This window comes from Mauremys mutica, chromosome 1 (genome assembly GCF_020497125.1).
Source record: "Mauremys mutica isolate MM-2020 ecotype Southern chromosome 1, ASM2049712v1, whole genome shotgun sequence".
Taxonomy (NCBI): Eukaryota; Metazoa; Chordata; order Testudines; family Geoemydidae; genus Mauremys; species Mauremys mutica.
Window position 1 is genome coordinate 101,573,426 of NC_059072.1, and position 22,931 is coordinate 101,596,356.

A 22,931-nucleotide genomic window follows, 5' to 3' on the forward strand; every position below is an offset into this window, starting at 1 on the left:
GTCCCACTGTCTTCATTGAGGCTCTTTTTGGGTGCAGGGGCATGTAACAAATTGCAGAATCAGGGCCTCAGATCATGTAGGTGTATAGGTCAAAATCAGCATAATCAAAATGCACCTGAATATTGCACCTGTTTTCTTGTATAGGGCCCTGGCTCTGCAGCATTCCCTCATTCTCGTTCTTTCCCAGCTTGGTTCTGTGCTGTTCTATGCAGGTCCCATTACCAATCACAGCCCTCCTCCATGATTCTATTGTCATATTGACCCAGAGTCCCTTCTCAGTACTGCAGCACCCTAGCACTCTGATACTCCTGTGCCCTTCACGTCAGCTTTCACAGTTCTCTTCGTATCTCCTCTCTTTGTGGCCTTTCCCTATGTTCAGGGTATCTCCCTAGACACAGTTGCTTACTAAAGTAGATCCAACTGTAAACAGAAAATGCTGTAAATCCCGTATAATGTCAAACAGTGTCTAACGCTCACACAAGCCAGGGAACATCAATGTATGGATCAGAAACTGCTTAACAAAAGATGAAGCCCTTTGCACAACTAAAATGAACATAGCATGCAATATTAACCAAAAGGAAGGGATCTTAATTCAAACCATGCCATCTGTCCATGTTCGTCACAGATAGATACCATATGCTAGAGTGACTAAAAGGACACTCCTGGAAAGGCTTGAATTCTGCTGCTCTTACTGCACACATGTGAATTGTTTGAGACTCTGGTGCCAGAATTTGGCAGGGGGTGGAGAGGGGCGTGTAGGGAAGACGCCCCCTCTAACCACACACAGCTGGAGAAGGAGAGGGAGGAGGAAAGCGTGAGGGGGGTTGGACCTGCCTTTCATGCTAAACTTTAAATACCTTTGCACCGCACAGATCTGTCAAGCCTAGTAAGGTCAGAAAGCTTTCACTACAGAGAGAAGAGTGCATTGCAGCCTGAGTATTACTAGCTTTAAAGCCTGGACACAGAGGTTTGCAAAATGAATGGAGACCCTTTTCAGGTAGGTAGTGTGGTACAGGCAGGTGTATCTGGTATGGCAGGTGAAATGATACTGCTCTTTGGGGAGGATGGATGGCTTTTGCTCCTCTGATCTTGTACTGTGTTTGTGAGACATGGCATATTATTATTCACTTATGGTATGTGAGGAAACAAGGCTACTGTATCAGTAGTTGTGGTGTCCAGTCTGCTCCCTTTTGGACAGTGAATGCACTTTTCTACTGTAAATTATATTTCTATGTGTGCAGTAGTGACAAAAATCAAACAGTAAAACAGAGATGGAGAGCCATTATAGCAACATCATAAGACCACTGCCAATGTATTTATGTATATATGGCAAAATAGAATAAGAAAAGAAGTGACCAGAAAGAAACCGGAGATCTCAAAATGTGTGTTAGAAGAAGACAGTGCCTATTATGATAGCCAATTTCATTACTGACTTTGAGGGATTATTTTGTTAAATTCTGGGTCTTTATTGTCTCTTGCTACTTTTTTTTTAAAGTTCTGATTGTTGTAGCTATTTTGAATCCGTTGCTTCTGAAAGTAGATGACAATCTGCTGAAGCACATGCCATTAAGCCGTGGGCAATATTTTACTGTAGGAACAAGTGAGAGAAGTAGTCCATGATCAATGGTGTAGGTAAATTATTTGGGCCGAATTCTATACTTATTTGCCCTAGTGCAACTGCATCAAGGTCAGAGTGGAACTGCAAAGAAAATGAAAAGGTACAGCAATTTAAAAATGGAAATTCACAGAAGATCAAGACAGGGTACAATTTTCAATAGTACCCAAGTGACTTAGAAGTCTAACTCTCTTTTTTCCCCCAAAAGTGCTTGAGGAGCACAAGTGTGTGTCTACACTGCAATTAAACACTCCTGGCCACCCTGTGCCAACTGACTTGGGCTGACAGGCCTGTAAAATTGCAGTGTAGACATTTGGGCTCTGAGGGAGCCTAGGCTCTGGAAACCTCTCCCTTTGTGGGGTCTCAAGAGCTCAGGCTGCAGCCTGAACTCAAATATCTACACTGCAAATCTACAGCCCCACGAGCCCAAGTCATCTGAGTCGGGTCAGCTATGGGTGTTTAGTTGCAGTGTTGACAAACCTAAGTCTCCTTGAAAGTCAATGGGATTTAGGCTCATAAGTGCCTGAGTCACTTTTGAAAATGAAACTTAGACTCCTAAGTCACTTAGGTGTGTTTGAAAAATTGATCTTGTGTCATGTTTTGAAGTAGGAATATCTTTCCATTTATACATATTCCAACTCTGGAGTTTAGTAACGTTGGGTGAAATCCTGGCCCCTGTGAAGTCAAAGGCAAAACTTCAGGTGTGTTCTCTGGGGCTGGGATTTTGCTCTTCATTCTTAATTTAATGAACTCTGCCATTCATTATCAGACATTTTAGATTTTGAAATGAGTCATATTTTTCCTCTGAGATGTGCACTGTGGATCTCCAAATTCTGGAACATCATGTGTGCCTGAAAGGCCAACAGCAGCCTCTATGCAAAACATTCAACCTACTGGTATTACACTTACTTGCAAAATACTTGGGTCCAAACAACCACATGCTGTCTGCATTAGGGGTGGTGGCTTGGTCCAAAATGGTATTTAAGCCAACCATCTTGTTTTTATTTTACTGTCTTAAAAGGACAGAATGAGGAGAAAATTGCTAAACTTAATTTATTCTAGAGCCCTGGAGCACCCACAGAGTCGGCACCTATGGGCGGGGGGGTCTGGCTGGGGTGCAGGTGTGTGTGTGAGAGAGATGTAAAAGGGTAGGGAAGGCTCAGAAAGGAGGAGAGAAGCCTTGGCTAGAAGTAGAGCACCCGGCAGCTTCAGCTGAGCACCCAGCACCTTCAGCTCCAATTTACTCTTGTTCCAAGGCTTCGGTTTTCTGGTCCCCCACCACTGCGCCCTGAGCCAGGGAGCTCTGCCAGTCTCTGACCTCGCTAGTGAGGTCTTTCCCACAGATCTCCTCCTGGCATAGTCTCTAGACCAGGGGTGGGCAAACTTTTTGGCCCAAGGGCCACATTGGGGTTGCAAAACAGTATGGAGGGCCAGGTAGGAAAGACTGTGCCCCCTCCCAAACAGCCTGCCCCCCACCCCTTATCCACCCCCTCCCACTTCCTGCCCCCTGACTGCCCCCCTAAGAACCTCCAAACCCATCCAACCCCTCTGCTCCTTGTCCCCAACCGACCCCCCTCCATCCACCCCCCCACCCCCTGACCACCCCCTTCCAGGACCCCCTGCCCCTGACCGCCCCCTTCCAGGACCCTACCCCTTATCCATCTCCCCCCCCCCAGCCCCTTTCGGAATGTGGCCCCGCAAACATGGGCGGAGGACTCAACAGGAGCAGGGGCAGCCGCACAGCCAGAGAGAAGCAGCGGTTTCCCCTTCAAAGGGCCGCTTCTCTCTGGCCGGCTGCGTGGCCTCCCAGTGCTCCCCCTGAGTCCTCCGCCTGCGTTCCCTGCGCTCCCGCCATCTGCACCGCCCGCCTGCATATGATTTCAGTGCAGCCAGTGTTGTTGCCCGAGTGCCCGGCCCTGGGTCCCCCTGTTGTTGGGGGGCCTTTGCCAGGGCACCCTGTGTTCACTTGTAAATCTGCCCCTGCACCGCGCCGCCCAGCCCCGGAGCCAGCCAGGATGCCGCGCTGCCAGCACAGCAAGCTGAGGCTGCGGGGGAGGAAGGACAGCCGGGGAGGGGCCGGGGCCAGCTGGGAGCTCAGGGGCTGGGCAGGATGGCCCCGCAGGCCAGATGTGGCTCGCGGTCCGTAATTTGCCCACCTCTGCCCTATCCACACCCCCGCCCTCTGACCACCACCCCGAACTCCTCTGCCCTCTATCCAACCCCCCCTGTCCCCTGCCCCCTTACCACACTGCCTGGAGCACCGCTGGCTGGCGGCGCTACAGCCACGCAGCCGCCGCCACCGTGCAGTACAGAGACTGGGTCAGGCCGGGCTCCGCAGCTCGCTGCCCCAGGAGCTCACAGCCCCGCCGCCCAGAGCATTGCGCCAGCGGCGGAGCGAGCGAGCTGAGGCTGCGGGGGATGGGGGATAGCAAGGGAGGGGCCAAGGGTGAGCCTCCTGGGTCAGGAGCTCGGGGGCCGGGCAGGACAGTCCCGCAGGCCGGATGTGGCCCGCGGGCCGTAGTTTGCCCACCCCTGCTCTAGACTCACAACTGGTTCCTCTGGGTTAAGGGAGTCCACAGCTGACCTGGGGCTGAGTTGTGATTTAAGCAGGCTTTTCCAACCCACCAGAATCCAGGCCCTGAAAACAGCTACCCACCAGAATTTGCTAACAGCAGCAGCTTCTGATACTATGCTCAGTTTTTGCTCCCCTATCAGTATGAGTGACCTTCAAGCTTTCTCCCATAGGTACCTCCTTCTAACAGACGGGGACCTCCTCTGTCAGACTGAGCTACTCTTCTCTCCCCCCTCCCCACTTAACTTTAGCTAGACCCCATGCACACATTTTGTGCCATGGGTAGTTCATTCTGATGGATGGGGTATCTGAAATAAGGATATATGTAACAGGATTTTTAAAAATATAAGATATAGAATATATGCACAAGTATATTACTTCATATGTCAGCATTAATTATAAACAAGCATACTTTTCTATAAACAAGGGAACATAAGTTCATAGTTTGGGGATAACTGCACTTCTGACTCTTCCTCAATAATCTCCTTAAAGGCATCCTTTTTCATTTTTGGCCTTTCACTATTACCTCTCTATGGGTGGAGCCCTCTTCCTTCTTTCTCTAGGCTGGATGTGTAGGCTTGCAGACCCCTGCAATTCATTGTGATTATCTCAGCAGGTCAGATGACAGGCCAACATCTGCACTTGGCCCTTCTCTGCACCTATTCCAGTCTGAATTCATCTCACTTGAACTTGGTTGACTAGAATTGTATATATTATTCCAGATGAGGTCTCACCAGTGCCTTCTACAACAGCATTTTTTTGAGTCTTCTCACATATGAACACTAAAATACAACTTCTATACATAGAGTATCATTCCTGTTTTTAAGTGTGCAATTTCTTCAAAACTGAAATATTTACCTTTATAAAATCTGGCTTCATTAGGTATGTCTAACAAAGTAACTACCTGATTATTTCATTAAATGAGTCACTGTTTTTGTTCCATACTGTTGTTAGGGTGTCTTCTGTGGTTTCAACATTGTTACTATCTACATCTTCCAGATACATTTCTGCAAACTAATAGTTTATAACTTGCATTTAAAATATTAATTATACATAATTAAGAATGAACAATCAAAATTTGGCATTGCATACTTTGAGAATGAGTGGCCCACAGTTATGTCCATCCTGCTGTCTCTTGTGTAGAGGAACTTTTGTTGTCCAGACTTCCAGTTTCTTTATAGAAAAAGGATCTGAAATTCATAATGCACATTAACTTTCCAACTTCATATGTTGGTTTCATTACTAAGATAACTTGTAAAGGTTTCAAAGCCTTGCCCCTTTTCTTAAATGAAGGGTTGTCCAAGAAATAACAAAATATTTAATGTTAAAAAACTTTATTGATTTTTAGCAGAACAAAAAGTAAACTTTCTAGAATGAAAACCGCCACTGAAATGGATCATATTAGAACTTTCTGGCGAATTTTTTTTTAAATTCTTGGTGTTAATAACTGGTAAAAATTACAGTAGAAGTTTGTCTCTAAGAGGGCAAGATAGATACAGTAGTGTCCTTAGTGAATATGTGGAAGTAAGATCTATGCATAAGTGATGAAATTCAAAAAATATAGACCAAAATAACAGCTTAGAAAGGAACTTCTCATTTCAAAATCAAAGGAAATTGAAGACAGAGTGAATTTATCATATGGGGGAAAATTAAAACTTTAGAAATAAAAATTGAAAATTACAGTAACAAAGTGCTATGCCAACACTGTGAGGTGTGATAATTTGAGAGAAGTCCAATTCAGGCAATCAGAACGAAGAGAAGACAAATTTAAGAAATGCTATAAAGCTATTTACAGACATGTTGCACTTATGAAAACTGACAAGGAATTCTTTGAAACACTAAAAACGTGTATGAAAATGAGGAAAGTTGTGGGGTGCGTGTGTGTAAGTAAACTATTCCACTGAATCAGTGTCCTAGAGCTCAAATCCTCAAGAGTCTGAGGGTCTGGGCTCCAGGCTACACCATGTCTTTAACACCATGGGGAGGGAGTGCTGATATTAGGGTGACCAGACAGCAAGTGTGAAAAATCAGGACAGTGGGTGGGGGGTAATAGGAGCCTATATATGAAAAAGCCCCAAATATCAGGACTGTCTCTATAAAATTAGGACAGCTGGTCACCCTAGCTGATATGGACCATCCAGAAAGGAACACAAGCCCCTCTGCCACCTACACCCTACTTTGCAACCACTGCAGGTGACTCACCCTATTTCCAGCAACCTTTAACCGCTCCCCCGTCACTCTCCCAGAGTTTCCCCTTCCCTGCCACTGTTTGGCAACGCAACTCCTCCTGCTTAAACCTTGGCTCATTCATCCTGTCCCCAGTGTTGCCTCTTCCTCTACTCCCTCCATCCCCTTTACCCTCCTCTGTTTGTTTGGCTGCTGCACAAATTCTGCCCCATCCTTCCCCATCCAATTTGCCTCCCTCCCGCTTCCACCCCGGTACCCTCATTTTCAACAAGTAGCAAATTCTGAGGGCAGTTCAGGGCAAAATGAGCACAAGGGATTCAGGAGATGTCACTGAGATGCTCAAACTGCTTGAGCAGTGACTGCTCAGGAACATCAAGGTAGCTAATTCTGCTGGGTGAGCCAATGTAGTTAATTTTGACACAATAGCTGCCTTGTAATTCTCTTCTCCAGGCAATCTCCCCCTGCTCTCTCTTGGAGTCGCTTAACAGCTGGGTTCGATTAAGTTAAGACAGTAGCTACTCGATGACTGAGACTCCTCTGGCTAATCTACTGCTCCCTTGAATACCGGTTTCCTTAAAGGAGCCTGTCCAGTCTTCACTACCCCTAAAAGGGCACAGCCTACCCTGTTCACAGTAGACTCCTTCCCACAAGCTCGTGTACCACCAGTGTTACATAAACCACAGTTTGGGAACCCCGGGTCTATTGCAACATGTCTGAGGTATAAAGACCTGCACACTGCAAAACAACTTTACCAATTTCCAAACGTAGAAAAGCCTCTGTTCCTGGGTTTAAAAAAAAAAAGACTTGATTCAACACATTAAAGTTAAGGGCCAAAGGGAATTTATTAGGGTTTGAGTACACGGTTGAAGTCACATGATCTAAAAAGATCAGTTTTTATAGCTACTGTGCAGGTTTTGCACCTCTGATTATATACCACACCAACTCACAACTTCCTCCTTTGTCAGCAGGGCCGCCCGGGGCGGGGTGGCAAGTGGGGCAATTTGCCCCAAGCCCTGGGCCCTGCAGGGGCCCCACGAGCCCTGACCCGGCGGCGGTCTGGGTCTTTGGCGGCATTTCGGTGGCCGGGGGGGCCCTTCAGTGCTGCTGAAGATGCGGAGCAACTGAAGGGGCCCCCCCACCGCCGAAATGCCGCCGAAGACCCGGACTGCTGCTAGGTGAGTACAAGCGCCACAGCTCCCCCGCTTTGCCCCAGGCCCCCTGAATCCTCTGGGCGGCCATGTTTGTCAGACATATTAATCTGAGCCTATTATGGAGATCTGTACAGGGTTCTAAATATTATTTTAATTGCACTGTTGCCTGGATTTGAAAATGTTTTAGAACACAGCCTTTTAACGTTAAATGCCCTCTCCACTTGCCTGACGTTTGTGTAATGGATTTGGTTTTTCCCAAGAAAAACTGACTTGCATACGGAACATCAAACTCATCTGGTGCTAATATTTTAGAATTGTTTTCTCATTGTTAACATTTTTCCTCATTAAATTGCACAGAATATTGACCTTTTTCTTACACAAGTGCTTTTTGTGTGAATGGCTTTCATTAGTCTGCTGCCATACTGTCTACTACTGCTGTTTCCCTCAGGCTTCACAAGCTAAGTAGAGTTGGAAGGGGTCAGTATTTGTATGAGAAGCCTCCAGAAAAAACACATGTTGTGGGAAGTGGTGTTGATGATTCAATAGATGGCAATCTTTCCTTTACGCTGTAGTCTTTTACACATGGTTTTTACCCACCCCTCCACAAACCATCCAGACCCAGACCCCTCAATCACATGCTTATTTGTGCTTTGATCCCATGCTCATTTGCGCAACTGGCGGGGATGAGTTAAAGCTGGAACAGTTTCCCCTGGTACTGGTATTTTTCACATCCCATCCTAAACTATTACCTAATGTTGTTTGTGTGCTATGAAACAGCTGCTGGTTTACCCCCTAATGGCGTGGTGAAGTGACCTCTCTATATCCCTTACTTACCATGCAATAGTGTCGTAATCTAAAGTTAATGATTGTAAGGTGTTTTGAAATCCTCATCTGAAAGGTGCTAGATTATTTGTATTACTGTAGCACCTAGCAGCCCCAGTCCTGGACCAGGACCCCACTGTGCTGGGCACTGTAGAAACACAGAACAAAAAGACAGTCCTTGCTCCAAACAGCTTACAATCTATACCAGCCCTTCGCTCTCTGGAGACTCCCCTTACTGGGAGAATCCTCTTTGTTCCATTTGAGCATCCCAAAGGGAGCGGCACCTGGCAGAAAATGTTCCCTCAGCCTCTGGTGATCAGTGCATAGTCTAACACAAGTACAAAAGCTGGTCTGGAGAAGTAACAATTTTATTGTTAAAATGAACATTGTTCTGTGTATCACTGCACCAGGAAATATTGTCCCTCATGAGTCCTTCCCTTTTGACTTCAGGGGCAGTGCTGGAGGCACAAGGAAAGCCAGATTCCCTTGCTGAACCAAAGGCTGCAGACTCTACCTTGGCTATTAGCAAGGTCTCTATCCTGGCATTGTTTTTCTCTTACACCGAACTCTCATTGATTTTAGTAGAAGCTCTGCATGAGGAATAATCTCTGGAGATGACCCTGAAAATACAGTTCTGAAGAATATATTAGAGAATGAAATGGAAGGGATGGTCTAGTGAATCAGGTGCTAGTCTGAGACTCCTGGGTTTATTTCCCTGCTCAGTCACAAGCTTCTTGTGTGTGCCCTTGGGCATATCACTTAGGGTCAGATTTTTCCAAAGGCATTTAGGCACCTAAAGATACAGATAGGCACTTGGTTAGGTGCTTTCAAAAATCTCACTAAGTTAAGTGCTGAACTCCTATTTGATTTAAATACCTGTGAGGATCTGGGCCTCTGTGTTTCAGTTTCCCCCTCTGTAAAACCAGGATAATATTACTTTCTACCTCAGGGTCATTTTGTGAGGACAAATACATTAAAGATTGTGAGGTGCAATCTCCCCATGGTAATGGGGGCCTGGCACACCTTAGCTAGTGCATGGCAGAAATTGTGCTTAATTGTTTGAGGAAGAAAACTTAAAATGTTATGAAGGAATATAAATGAAAGCATATCTTACCATCCACCACTATTCATTCAGCCTTTCATTGACTTTTTACATTTGCTGCACCATGTCTTTAATTTTGGTACCCACCCTGGGTGAAAGTCATCTCTGAAGTGCTATTTTGAGGATGTAAGTGGTGCCTGGTCCTTGTGATGGCTCTATGTACTGCATGTAGTTCTGCTGAGTCCTAAGGGGATGATTTAATGAAAGGAAAATCTAAAAGAAAGACTTTTTGCAATATATAAGAAAAAAGAACATTAAATCCTCAAGTGTGTATGAAGTGAGCTTGGTGTGTCTGAAAGGTGAAGTGGGACATTGTTGGGGGCTTAATGACACCAATCGTGGTACTTCCTTGAAGGGGTGGCTCATCCCCAGCATATATCAGAGTAGCCATAATGCTGTTCTAATTTACACTAGCAGAAGCAGCTCCCTATGCTAACCCAGGATGGGAAGAGTACACTTTTGGCTCTGGCTTGGCACACCCCCTATGCTGGGGCAATGCTCAGATGTCTGCTTAAGGCAGCAGTAAATCCACTTTGAGTCGCTGGAGGAGGGCAAAGGGGACTTACTGCAGAGCAGAATAGGGCCCTACCTGTATAGTTGAATTTTAAAGAGTTTGTTTTATCTTTCAGGAGACCATGTACATTGAAGAAAACGCATATAAAAATGATATGATCTCTTTGATTTTCTCTCTGAAAGAAAAGGTTGGGGCGTTGGCTACAGTTCTGCGCATATTTGAGGTAAATATTTTGCTTTTCTCTGTGTCTTTAAAATGTCAGGACTTCCAATGCTACCCCCTGTTTTCACATGATCCTGACTTAAGGGCTGGGGGATGTTTCTTTTCTGGGCTCAAATTTTCCTTGTTTAGTTTCAGCCGAGAGACGACTTTTTAAAAAAAGACCCTCAAAACCAACTCTTCAATCGTTTTTTAACTTGTGCAAGAGTTAAAAAAAAATCTGATTTCCCCCCCGCATCCTTAGAAAATGATTTAGCAAACAAAATATACCCTAGAAGTGGTTGCATTTGACTAGCTTGTAGACTGTGCCTGTGGATGTCTCCCTATATTTCATATCTATGAATGTATACAGATTATAATAGGGCCTGATTCTTCCATTCTTCCTTGCACCCTGTGTAGTCACTGACACTTGTACAAAGTGTGTGCAGACTCTCTGTGTAAAATGCTATCGGATCAGAATGGCAACACTTTACACCCACTTTGCACAGGTGTTTAGAGCTACACAAGATGTGAGATAGTTGAGAATTGGGCCCAGGATATATAAAAGCACTTTGGGATCCTGTGGCAAGAAAGGAGCTGCACTGCTCTTAAAATGTCATCCACGCACATTTCCCCAAATGTCGTGGATAATGTTTAAAAAAAGCCCATGGAATTCGTGACACCTTTGACAGCCTTAGTTGTGACACGTAGAGCTGTGTACATAATCCCATGCAAATCCACTGGTTTCTTTGGTTTTTAGAACTTTAATATTAATCAATTGTTTCTTCGAGCAATTGTTTAGGCAGATTACTGTAATGAACTGCAGACTACATATTTTCGATTAGGAAATTGAATTGACTGGTAAATGAAAGGGTGCTGTAGTGGCATAATACAAATAGAAACAAAAAATGTCCCAAGATGTCTTCAATTCATTAAATGGAAGGGGAGTACATAGCTATCAGAGCTAGTGTCAGTCTGTCATAAACAGTTAGTTAAGGGTTAAGGTTTTTGTCTACCTGTAAAGGGTTAACAAGCAGTACCTGTGGACACCTGACCAGAGGACCAATGAGGGACAAGATTATTTTCAAATCCGTGTGGAGGGAAGTTTTTTTTCCCTGTTCTTTGTTTTTTAGAGAGTCTCTCTTGGGTATTAAGAGAGTCCAGACATCTTAATCAAGTCCTCCCAGGTTTCTGCAACAAATTCTTCTATTCAAGCTAGTGAGTATTAGCAAGGAACTAGTATTCTTATACTTTTATTTCTGTATTTGCAATTCTGTGTTTTGCTATAGAATTTCTTTAAGTCTGTACTGATATTGCTTTTACTGAGAAAGGGGGAGGGGGAACTCTCTCCAGAGATTGATAAGTTTAGACCCTGTATTGTTCCATCTTGGTTACAGAGACAGTGACTTTTCTTTTTTATTCTTTAATAAATTCTTTTCTATTAAGGACTTGGTTGGTCTTTCCTTGGGTGGATTCTCAGGGAAAGAGGAGCGGGAGGTATCCCTCTGTAGTTAGATCCCGGTGTCTCTCCTAGGAAAAGGGAGGGGGAAGGAAGCAGGGGGGAATGGTTTATTTCTCCTGGGTATAAGAACTCCATGGATTTGGGGCTCTTGGGATCCCCTAGGATTTTGGGGAAGGATTGTGTCCCAATCCACGTAATTGATTGGGTGGTGGCAATTTTACCAGATCTAAACTAGGATTTTAGTTTAGAGGGAAACCAAGGCAGGTCCCCACATTGGAACCCAACAGCTCCAAGTGGGGGTGAGACCTATGACACAGTCTGTGGATTGCAGTATGGCCCTTTGACAGTATTTCCACTTCTTAGCAACATGCATGTCTGAGGGGTTGTTTACACATATGATTAACTCCGTGTGTGGACATTTGCACAGAGATACAGTGACTCTGCGCTGCTCCCAGGTGCCCATCTCAGCACATTTTGCCATGCTCCTATTGATCCCTTCCATATCCCTGTCTTGTGGTAAGAATGGGAACAAGAGAATGATCGGCATGATCTTATATGAGGAAAGACTTGTGAGTCTGGAAGGGGGTGAGGCTATAATCAGCACTCTTCCCTGTGACCCTCTTCCCTCTTCCCACTGAGGCCATGACCACAGAATACCAGAGAGACAGAGTCTGGACAGAGGGAATTTGACAATGTCCAAGATGGGGGACATGATGACATTTACACTCAGCCCACCCAGCCCCCACTTTCAATAGGAGTTCAGCCAAAGGAGCAGGTTTTCCATTCTTTTCACCCCTTCCACTGCATGAAGCAGAGGGAATGAAAATGGCTTTGGTATTCAGGTTAGAAATGGCTTTGTAGGTCACATCTGTTTGACTCAATTGAGGGTGTACAGGGGACATATTTTCTTACCGGGGAGCCTGTCTGCAGGCACCATGTCTGGCCTGGTGGTGGTCCCTGGGCCCTTCTCAAAGGAGACTGCACATGGAAGAAATCTATGGTTTTCTGGTTGTCTATGGGCATGTTTAAGTCTCATTAATCTGTTCAAAACTATGCCACATTTGTGCATGAAATAGGGCGGGGGGAAGCCAACACAAAGAGTACAAAATATGGTTCAAATGAAATTGTTCCATGGAACGGAGTCTGCATTCTGTGAGTCTGTTGCCTACTAAAGCCAAGCCCAGCCCCCTACAGAGATCTTCATATTGTGGTTCGAGGACCAGTGTGACGCATTTGGAGCTGCTCTGTAATAATTTATGACTACTGTGTGTTGGCCTGGCTGTTGGCATGTTTTCTGTGTGACTATAGTGGGTTAAATCAACAGGAGAGAGAAAGAGTGTGTGTGCGTGGGGGGAACAAACAGGAAAGAAAAGAATAGCTCCTGATAACTCCCAAGAGTTTGTGGAGAGTGATAGCTTTGACATTGACCCTTATCTATTAGCTGTGGTGGGTTGTTTTTTTTTGTCTCCTCTTCAGCCAACCTACAAAACCAGTTTGGACCAGGACAGGAAAAGGCCAACTATCACAGGCTGACTAGCCCATTTGAGAGGGAGCAGGGTTCAGTGCATCTCTGATTACGGGCTGCTCAGCTGGGCTGAGCCCTGAGAAGGCAGCACCTGGGGACAGGCAGCAGGATGTATAATATTAAGAAATGTGTTTTTAATCATAAAAAGTCATAGAATTGTAGGGCTAGAAGGGGCCTGGAGAGATCATCTAGTCCCTTTCCCCTGCACTGAGACAGGATGAAATAAACCTAGACCATTCCTGACAGGTGTTTCTTCTAACCTGTTCTTAACTTCCAATAGTGGGGATTGCACAACCCCCCTTGGTAACCTGTTCCAGTGCTTATCTAGCCTTCTACAGTTTTTCTTAGTAGCTAATCTAAATCTTCTTCTTGCTGCAGATTAAGCAAATTATTTCTTGGCCTGCTTTCATTGGACATGGAGAACTGATCACCATCCTCTTTATAATAGCCCATAGCATGTTGGAAGACTTATCAGATCCCCGCTCAAGACAAATAAAACTGGGCACATTGAAACCTTTCCTCATAGGTCAGGTTTTCTCAACCTTTTATCATTTCTGTTGCTTTCCTCTGGATTCTCACCAATTTGTTCACATTTCATAAACTGTGGTGCCCAGAGCTGGACACAGTAGTCTAGCTGAGGCCTCACCAGTGTTGCGTGGAGCAGAAGAACTACCTCCTGTGGTCTACCCATGACATACCTGTTGATATACACCAGAATATTAACCGATGTTGCAACTGCTTCACATTGTTGGCTCATGTTCCATGTGTGATCCATTATGACCCCCAGATCCTTTTCTGCAGTACAACTAGCTAGGCAGTTATTTCCCACTTTGTAGTTTGTGCATTTGATTTTTCCCACCTCCTAAGTGCAGTAATTTACACTTGTCTTTAGTGAATTTCATCTTGTTTATTTCTCTAGTTTCTCCAGGTTACTTTGGAGTCTAATTCTGTCCTCTGAAGTGTGTTCAACCCCTCCTAGTTGATGTCATCCACAAATTGTATGAGTATACTCTCCACTCCATTATCCAAGTCTTTAATGAAAATATTGACTAGTACTGGACAGAGGACAGATTCCTGTAGGACCCAACTAGATATGTCCTCCCAGTTTGACAGCAAACCATTAATAACTACTCTTTGATTACGGTTTTTCAACCACTTGGGCATCCACTTTAACATAATTTCATCCAGACCACATGTCCCTCATTTAGAGAAGAAGCTTGTTCTAGGAAGAGGGAGCACTTATCAGGTACCATCTGGGGAAAGGTGGCAGGGAACATAATATGCTGAGACAAGACATTTGTCTCCAGAAGGAAAATCTGGAGAGAGCTCACCTGGCCACAAAGGTGGTGGGGGAAGTGGGATGTTTAAGCATTGAGCAATATGGCTTAAAACATTTCAAGGAAGAAGAGCTCAGGAATGGGTGAACTGGAAGAATTTTAAGGAGAGAGAGCTATTGTTGCTGGACATAAAAGTTTAGAATAGGGTAAATCTTTCTGTTTGGGGGGGAATGATAATGTGACGTTATATTAATAAACAAGGCTGGCTTGGGCACAAACACAGGTAAGCCTGTTGTAATTCTTATATGGAGTCTGTAGTGCCATGGCCACTACCTGCCTCTACTTCCCCTTCATCAGGGCCTTTAAGAATTCACAAAGTTGCTAGTCACCTTCTCAGCCCCAAATTCTTTAATTCACTCTCCACCAAGTTGGCAACAAAGCTTGTCAAAAACAGAACAAAGTTCCAAAACAATCATCCATTCCAGAGCCACACAATCGCCTCTCTTAGGCTTCTGTAGCTTACTGGCAGGCCTCCTACCTCTGGTAGTCTCAGATACTTCTCTCAGTCACACTCTTCCCTTGTAGCTTCCTTCTGCCTTTTATATTTTAACAACCTGATTTCTCTCAGGGTCATTCATCTTGTAATCAAGGCTGGCTTGGCCCCAGGCTTTCTAGCCCACAGGGCAAGCCACCCTGTTACAGAGTCCCTAATGCGGGGCGGGGAGAGGAAGGGACACTGCAGAGCCACACTTTGTCAGAAGGATGAATGGCATGGCAGGCATGTCCTATTGTAGCCACGAACACAGGATATCAAAAGATCTTTGGCATGTTTAAAAAGGAACATTGCCTCAAGAGAGGGGGAAGTTGTTTGGGGGAACCAGACTGCAATCCAGGCACCTGCTGGAGGTGTCAGAGGAATTAGGCCTGCCTAGGTTACTGGCAGAGGGTGGTAAGCCATTAGGTAACACAAGCATTAGTGTAGATGTTCGTTTTAAAATCCATTTTCTCAAAAAGCTTTGTTCCTACAGTTAAACAAATGAGACTTTGGTTTTAAGAAAGTGGCTTAGTCACTGTGTACTCCACTGGTCAGACTCCTGAAGGGAAGAGCCGCAGAGGCTGATCCTATTCGAACCTGCTCAGTAAGCATGGTTGATACACAGGGTACTGAAGCCCAGGGCCCAGTCTAGGAATGGGAATATTGCAGAATTTCACCCCAGGGGAGGTAAGGGCATGAGGCCTGACACCTGAGGGGATGTACTCAGAGCAACCCAAAAGGGGCTAGAGGTGCAGCTAGCCCTGCAATTGTGACACCAAGTTTAAGGGAATCTCAATGTGCTTTTGGGGTGCACTGTATTTATTGTATACAAAGAGCCCTCAAGGTCATGTCTGTGGCCGAGGGGACTGTCCATAGGTGCTGTTGTGTAATTTTGTGCTTTAAAACTGAGCTCTTGTTTTAGTACAATTCTCACTTGTATCCAGAAGTGCACTGCACCCCTCCTATTGATAGGAATTGGTGTTTTATCTGCTAGAATGTTAACACCAGAGTTGAATCATTTCTATGTAACTGCTTCTATGCGTCTGACTGCTTTAAATTCAAAGCATGTTTGAGTAGATCTGTTTTTGTCTTCTGTTTATTCCTGATGTATATTCTTTCAATCAGTTTTCAGAGTCGGGTCTGCGACTCTGGGAAGTGCAATCAGCTGACGTGGATAGCCATTCTGGTCCACAACAAAGGCTGGGGTGCATGGGCAGGGTGATCATGTATCCCTTTAAACTAGGAATCTCTCGGTTTTCAGCAACAGGCGTAGAGCCATGTTTTCAGAAGTGCTCAGTATGCACAACTGGGACCAGATTTTCCAAGAGAGTTCGCTCCCATTTAGGCAGCAAAATAAATGGCCACGTTTTCAGAAGACCTCAGGAGATGGACTGCAAGTGAGATGCTGAACTTTCTTGAATATCTAGCCCTAGTGTTTTGTCCCATGCTTTGTAAGTTGTGGGACAAAACGTCAGGGCCAGATGGAACACTAGAATGGTGACCTGAAGGAGTCATCGACCAGCTGAGCTGATGAACCAGGCAGCAGGCTGGCTGAGTGCATGTGTTCCTGAAGCATCATTTAATACCCAGCCCTGCCACCGTTTGCTGCCCGGCTCTACTTCCACCCCCAGAAGGTTTCCCAGTAAGCCCCCCAACCCATCCTCCCCTGCAGGGTGAACAAATCCTCATGGAGTCAGAGGCTCATTCTTAAACTGAGCTGTGAATCCAGCTTCACCGTTATAAGCAAGTGGTTACAAACCTAACCTGAGCCAGATTCGATGTATCCACCATTCCTATGCCAGAGGTGAGTACCAGACCATGGTAGTCCATTTGAGGGATGAAAGGAAGCCTGTTTCCCTGTCCTTATTTACTACAGTCCAAATCTAGTCCCCATTAAAGTAAAAGGGAGTATTTCCCTTAACTTCAGTAAGCAGTAGATTGGTGATGACATTATGCCTGTAAGAACTGTTATTCGCCAGAATGTTTGTGGAAAGAGAAATGCTGCAAATGCATATCTGTGTACAAATATGCATGCAAATCTTAAGGAACTGATATGGCTTCCATTAGTGTAACATCAGAGCAGCTCACAATCTTTAATGTCCTCACAACTCCCCTGTAAGTTAGGGAAGTACTATATCCTTATTTTCCAGAAGGGGAAAGGAACTGATGCACAGAAAGAGAGACTAAATGACTTGTCCAAGATCACACAGGAAATCTCTGGTAGAGAACAGAGTCCAGACTTCCTGTGTCCTAGGCTAACATCCTAACCACTGGACCATTCCTCTTCTGTGACACCCATCTGTCTGTTCTCAAGTACTCCTCTCTCTCTCTCTCTCTCTCTCTCTCTCTCTCTCTCTCTCTCTCTCTCTCTCTCTCTCTCTCTCTCTCTCTCTCTGAAGTCGGGATCTGAAAGCTCTTTGTGGGTTTGTGAGTCAACCTTGTGACTAAGGTGACCAATCACATACCATCAATAGCAGCTGATTCTGCCAGCCTTAGTCAAGGTGAATAGTATTCATCCTGTCTTACTGATCTTAATGAGATTATGTGCAAAGCAAGGTACTGCCCACTGTAAGTAAAGGTGGCAGAAACTGCTTTTATGTTGTAAAGAAACACGTAGGATGTCACTAGTGGCTTTGACCACAGGAATGATTTTACAGTATGGTACACCAAAAAACAAAACAAAAACTCTGTGCAGAAAACCTTGGATGGATTAAACACTGGCCATGTGAGGTAAGGAAAATCCCGCCCAGAGCTAGATGGATTAAAATGTTTAGTAGTGTGTGTGTTGCGGCAGGGCGGGAAGGAATAATATTGTAATGCTGACAGACCTGGTCATTGGCAGGTTTGAACCTGGGGTTTCTGGAACTTAGTGCATGAGTCTCAACTGCATGAGCTAAAAGCTGCATGCCTGTTAGCTAAGGCTGTAGAGCAAACTCATTAATCTCTTTCTCTCTCTCAGTGGTCTTGGTGCCATTAGCTGAGACAGAACACCACACCCAGGAGATGTGTGGGTTACAATATGATGCAAATTGTTACCTTACTTTCAAATAGGAATCACTTTGCTTTTGTTGAGTAATGTTCTTTTCAAATAACAGAACTTTGCCCTAAGGGCCAGGCTCTGATAGCCTTGCTTGCACAGTGCAGCACCTTTTTGATTTACATGGCTGTACTCCTGCAGTAAGTTGTTACATCATGTGAGTAAAGATACTTGAACCTGGCCCAGAAGTAAATGGTAACATTGAGTCAGACCCTTTGCCTTCTGAGCCAACAAAGATGACAGTGGTAATTTTTTTTTCTGTTTAGGGAGCTAACTTTGTGTTCCACAAATAATGACCACTTTGAAGTTTATCTCTTTGACCATCATGAATGTACTGGGCTTCTGCTGAATTTTGGCTTGTTTGCTTTTCCTCTTGTTTTGCATACAAGTTACGCAGGTGCGGGCATGTTTTGCAAAGCAATTTGTCCCTAGAATTTAACTCAGTACATTAGTGGGATAAATAAGATCTCTCCCCCTTCAGTGCACACACAACTCCCTATGTATACCTATTTCCACTACAACATGCGCCAGCTATAAACTCTTCCTTTGCTGCCCTGATTTGGACACTGCGGAGGGGTCATTTCATAGCTTTTAACTTCAAGCCAGAAAGCACTGTGATGTACTGGGATAGCACTAACGAGAGCTGTGGAAATTATTGCGGTTTTTTTCCCCATTTTTTTTTAAAAAGGGGAGGGCATGTTTCTCGGTGATACAAAATTAAAAAAAAATAGTTTCTGGTAAGACGAAATGTTTCATTGTTGAGCATTTTTAATCGCTTTTTTGTTTTATTAAAAGCAAAGGACATTTAGAAATACCATTCACAAAACCACAGGAGGAGAAGTTGGCTCAGTTGTGACCTTGCCCTAGGTCCTAAGCAAGTGGCAGTGGATAGTTCCTTTCTCTAAGGAGCAGGCAAGGAACCAGACTGTGACTCAGAGTAACTATCTGGTTCCTGGTTCTGCCTTCCTCCACGGGGAGAGAAATCTGCACTAGCCTTATGCGGAAGGCAGATTACTTTCCAGGCAGGGCTGGCTCTGGCTTTTTTGCCGCCCCAAGCAAAAAAAAACAAAAACAAAAAAAACCTGTGCAGCGGCTGGAACAGCAAAGTGGCGGGGGGGGGAAACCAACCTGCCGCCCGGCTGGAGCAGCAAAGCGGGGTGGGGGTGGGAAACCAACCTGCTAGCTGGAGCAGCAAAGGTGGGGGGGGGGGGAAACAAACCTACCAGCTATATGCTTACAAGCATCTCTGCAGCTGAGCAATTCTGACAGAGGACTCGCTCATGCTGAAGCCTCTTTCAGTTGGCCAAATAGTCACAAAAGTGCTGCAAAAGAGCCATAAATCCCACATAAGGAAGGCCCCCATGCAGCAGGTTTTCCACAGCAGGCTGAAGGCAGGAGGAGGGCCTGCTGAGGTAGGCGGGGGACTGGCCAGGATGTGCCCAGCCCCTGGGGATTTTGCACAGATGCAATAGGGGAGAGGAGCAATTGCAGTAAGGGCACAAGTTAAAGAAATAAAACACCTGAGGAGGTGTGATGTTTGTTTGTTTTTTGCCTTCTGGTTTCTGAGCTTTTAGAGGACACTCATGTCAAGTTTACAAGCTTTCATCTGCAAGCAGGAGGGCTAAAAACATACTTAACCCCCCCTTCCCCCACTAAACCCCAAATTCTCCTTTTGGCTCCAGGAGCTGGAGCTTTAAGTAAAACATCAAATATCATGAGACTAACAATAAAATTGCAAGAACTGGCAACACAGACTACATCCTACTGAGTTCTGAATCATATAAAATATAATTACAATACCATCAGTAGACACCAGGTGGAGAAGTTGTACCAAAATGAAATTGGGTGCTGACTAGAAACTCAAGTAACAGAGGCTGTAAATATCTTGAAGTGAAGGTGTTTATTACCAATACAAAACATCTGAAAACATAATTATGCAAAACTATCAATTGGGAGGGGTCAATTTCTGTGACTGAATTTCTGTTTCTAAAACAGTGATTGTAACTTACATTTATATGGCTCCAAAAGGATCCCAAAGCACTCTTTACAAAATGGCAACAATATAGATTTATATAATACACAATTTTTTTTTGCCAATTGCTGAGATGCAGGCATCTCTTGAATGAAAGGCAAAAATTGTCTGAGAGCGCATAAAACTACATCCTAGAGTTTGTTGTTTTGCATTATACAAGATTTTAGGACAGGAAGTGAAGAATGCCCTCCACAGAGCTCTGAAGGAAGCTTGTCTCTCACCAACAGAAGTTGGTCCAATAAAAGATATTACCTCACCCAGCTCTTCTTACTCAAAACTAAGGCCAACATGGCTACAACAACTATGCAAGCAACTGTCTTGTAAGGACAGTTTTTCTGTATTGTGTTCCTCTGAGCAAACTACTGATTGTAATAGAAATGCACATAAGAAATACAGATTCATTTGTTTACAATGTAATCAGTAAAGGATGTTTTTGTAGTTAAGAGCATTGGTTTTAATAGAAATGAAAATAAAATCATGTGTGTGTGTGTGTTTATATATATATTGCTAAGGATAGGTAAAGTTACATAATTCGTGATGGGATATATACAGTTCAAAAGCTACACGTTCAATCATTGTTTGTTTTTTCCAGATGATAGTTTGAAATAAAGGCATTGCTTTCTGCCATCAGATCGTAATTCAGGGTGAATTTTGATCCTGAGTAATTTAAGCACCATGGGCCTATAATGCATCAGAATTTCAGATTGCTTGGACCGCATTCTGCCCCAAATTCTCTGCTATGCCCAGTATCTGCTGGGCATGGAGCAGATTGGTGGAGAGGGCTACCAGGCAGCTGGCTGCCCCTCTGTGTTTCTGAGGTTGGTTCATGGCTGGTCCTGTACAGTTTAGGGCATTGTAGAGCCTGATTTAAACTCTGCCAGGTAAGCATAATTACTGTTTCCCCCTTCCATCACCTCTGTACAGACTGTATGTCAGGAACAGATGGGGAGTGGAGTAGGAGCTGGCTGTGCCAGATTTTCACAAGCTAAGGACTGAAGAATTATCAGATGGCCAAATATGACCAATTTCTGGCCTCTACTCCTGAATCAGTGGAGAAGGGGGAGAGAACCTGGTCTCGCTTATACAGATGCAAATTCAGAATAGCTTCTATGATTTCAGTGGAGTTATTCCAGAATTACATTGGTGTAAAGGAGGTGGACATTTGACTTGGTGAGTATACATCCTCTTTTAGTCTGACCAAAAGAAACCAGCATGAGTCTCCTCTGCCCCCCTGGTGAACTAGAAACAATCTGCTGTACAACATGATAGCAAATCAGTAGGTATTTCCTTTATTTGTGCATGAGTTGTGCAGTTGGATGAGTAGAACTTGAGAGGACAGGTGACTCTAATAAGCAAAATAGCTCCTTTTGCTTTTTACATCAGGCCAGCTTGCACCGGGACCAGTGTGGGTAGATAAAATAGGAAGAAGGTACAAAACAGCCCTCCCCTAAGTCCTGCATGTTGGCACCACGTCCCTTTGCATTTCAAGACCCTGCACCCCAGGCCCAAGACTTTCCAAAGGGAGTGAAGCAAGCGTAGCAGAGCTGACCTGTCACAAGAGTGCGACACATGCTGGCTATCTGCCTGCTCCGTTGTTTGTTCTCCAAGGGCTCCTGGACAAATCATTGCTATGTGGCCCCTGTTGTATTCATTTAGATTGGGGTTCTCAAACTGGGGGTCAGGACCCCTCAGGGGGTCACAAGGTCATTACAAGGGGGGTCACGAGCTGTCAACCACCACCCCAAACCCTGCTTGCCTCCAACATTTATATGGTGTTAAATATATTAAACAGTATGTTTAACTTATTAGGGGGGATAACACTCAGATGCTTGCAATGTGAAAGGGGTCATCAGTAAAAAAGTTTGAGACCCACTGATTTAGATGAAACATACAGGCCAAAGGTGTTAATGCAACCCAGTCACTGTCTAACATTAAACAAGCTTCAGGGTTTGGTATGCAAAGACCTCAGTCTGCTTAGCACCATGGCAAACCCACCATTAAACATCCTTTTAAACCTTTTATTAATGATACAGAAAAGAAGGGGAAAACTGTTAAAGCATTTGAAATGTAAGGCTTTCATTTTAACAGCATCCCTTGTTCCCTTTCCCTTTTTAGAAGGAACCCCCCCCACCCACCCACCCACACCCCTGCGTTTGACAGTCTCTTAAATGATATCAAAGATGGTAATGACTGTCCTCTTGGGGGGTGGAGGAGGGGGGGAGAGAAGAAGTTAGTTAACAGCAGCAGCTTCAGCTCATGTCAAAGTCTGATCCCATTTCATCTCAGGTGGTGTTTGGGATTCAGCTGGAGTTGGTACAGGTGGTGATGTCATCTGAGTGTCTCTCTCTCTGGCCCGGTTTGCTCAGGACATCTCTCAGGATCAGGATGATGAAGATCCTGAGTCCCAGAAACAGTGGGAGAGGCAGCCATGATCATGAAGCTTACTCGTAGCATTCATCTGTTTTTCTCTTTTCCCTCCAAAGTCTCTTTCTTTAAGAACCTATAAAGGCAATGGAGGGAATAGCCCATCCCTTCATTATTTTGTCTACCAGTTAGGCCCAATATCTGGTGCCAATTTTAATTCATTAATTTCCAGTTCCACATCTTCTATTTTTACCAAGAATAATTTTAACATAGTCCTTGAGTTTTAGCAGGAGGCCTTTTTTCAGACTAATTCAGTTTTTCTTCTACCTTTTGCACCTGTACCCATCAACATTTATTCCTATAGGCTACTGTGACATTTTATGAACTTTTATATACTTTTTTACAGTTGAGCCTACAATGAGGGTACATTTGTAGTCCCAATTATTACAATAACCCTCTGTCCCTCCCCCCTGCCAATCAGTACTGTCTGTGGGCTTCATTCTCCACTCCCTTGTTCTTTGTTTTGTTGTTTATTACA

General features: G+C 44.6%; 1 protein-coding gene across 1 annotated transcript in view; it reads left to right on the forward strand.

The window, feature by feature from the left end:
* Positions 1-847: 847 nt before the first annotated feature.
* The window catches only part of PAH (phenylalanine hydroxylase), a 58,315-nt gene continuing 36,231 nt past the window's right edge, over positions 848-22,931 (forward strand). The window contains exons 1-2 of the mRNA XM_044988006.1: positions 848-997; positions 10,079-10,186. Of these exons, the coding sequence (XP_044843941.1) occupies positions 977-997; positions 10,079-10,186 (129 nt within the window). The 5' untranslated portion in view covers positions 848-976. The remainder of the gene's footprint in view (positions 998-10,078; positions 10,187-22,931) is intronic.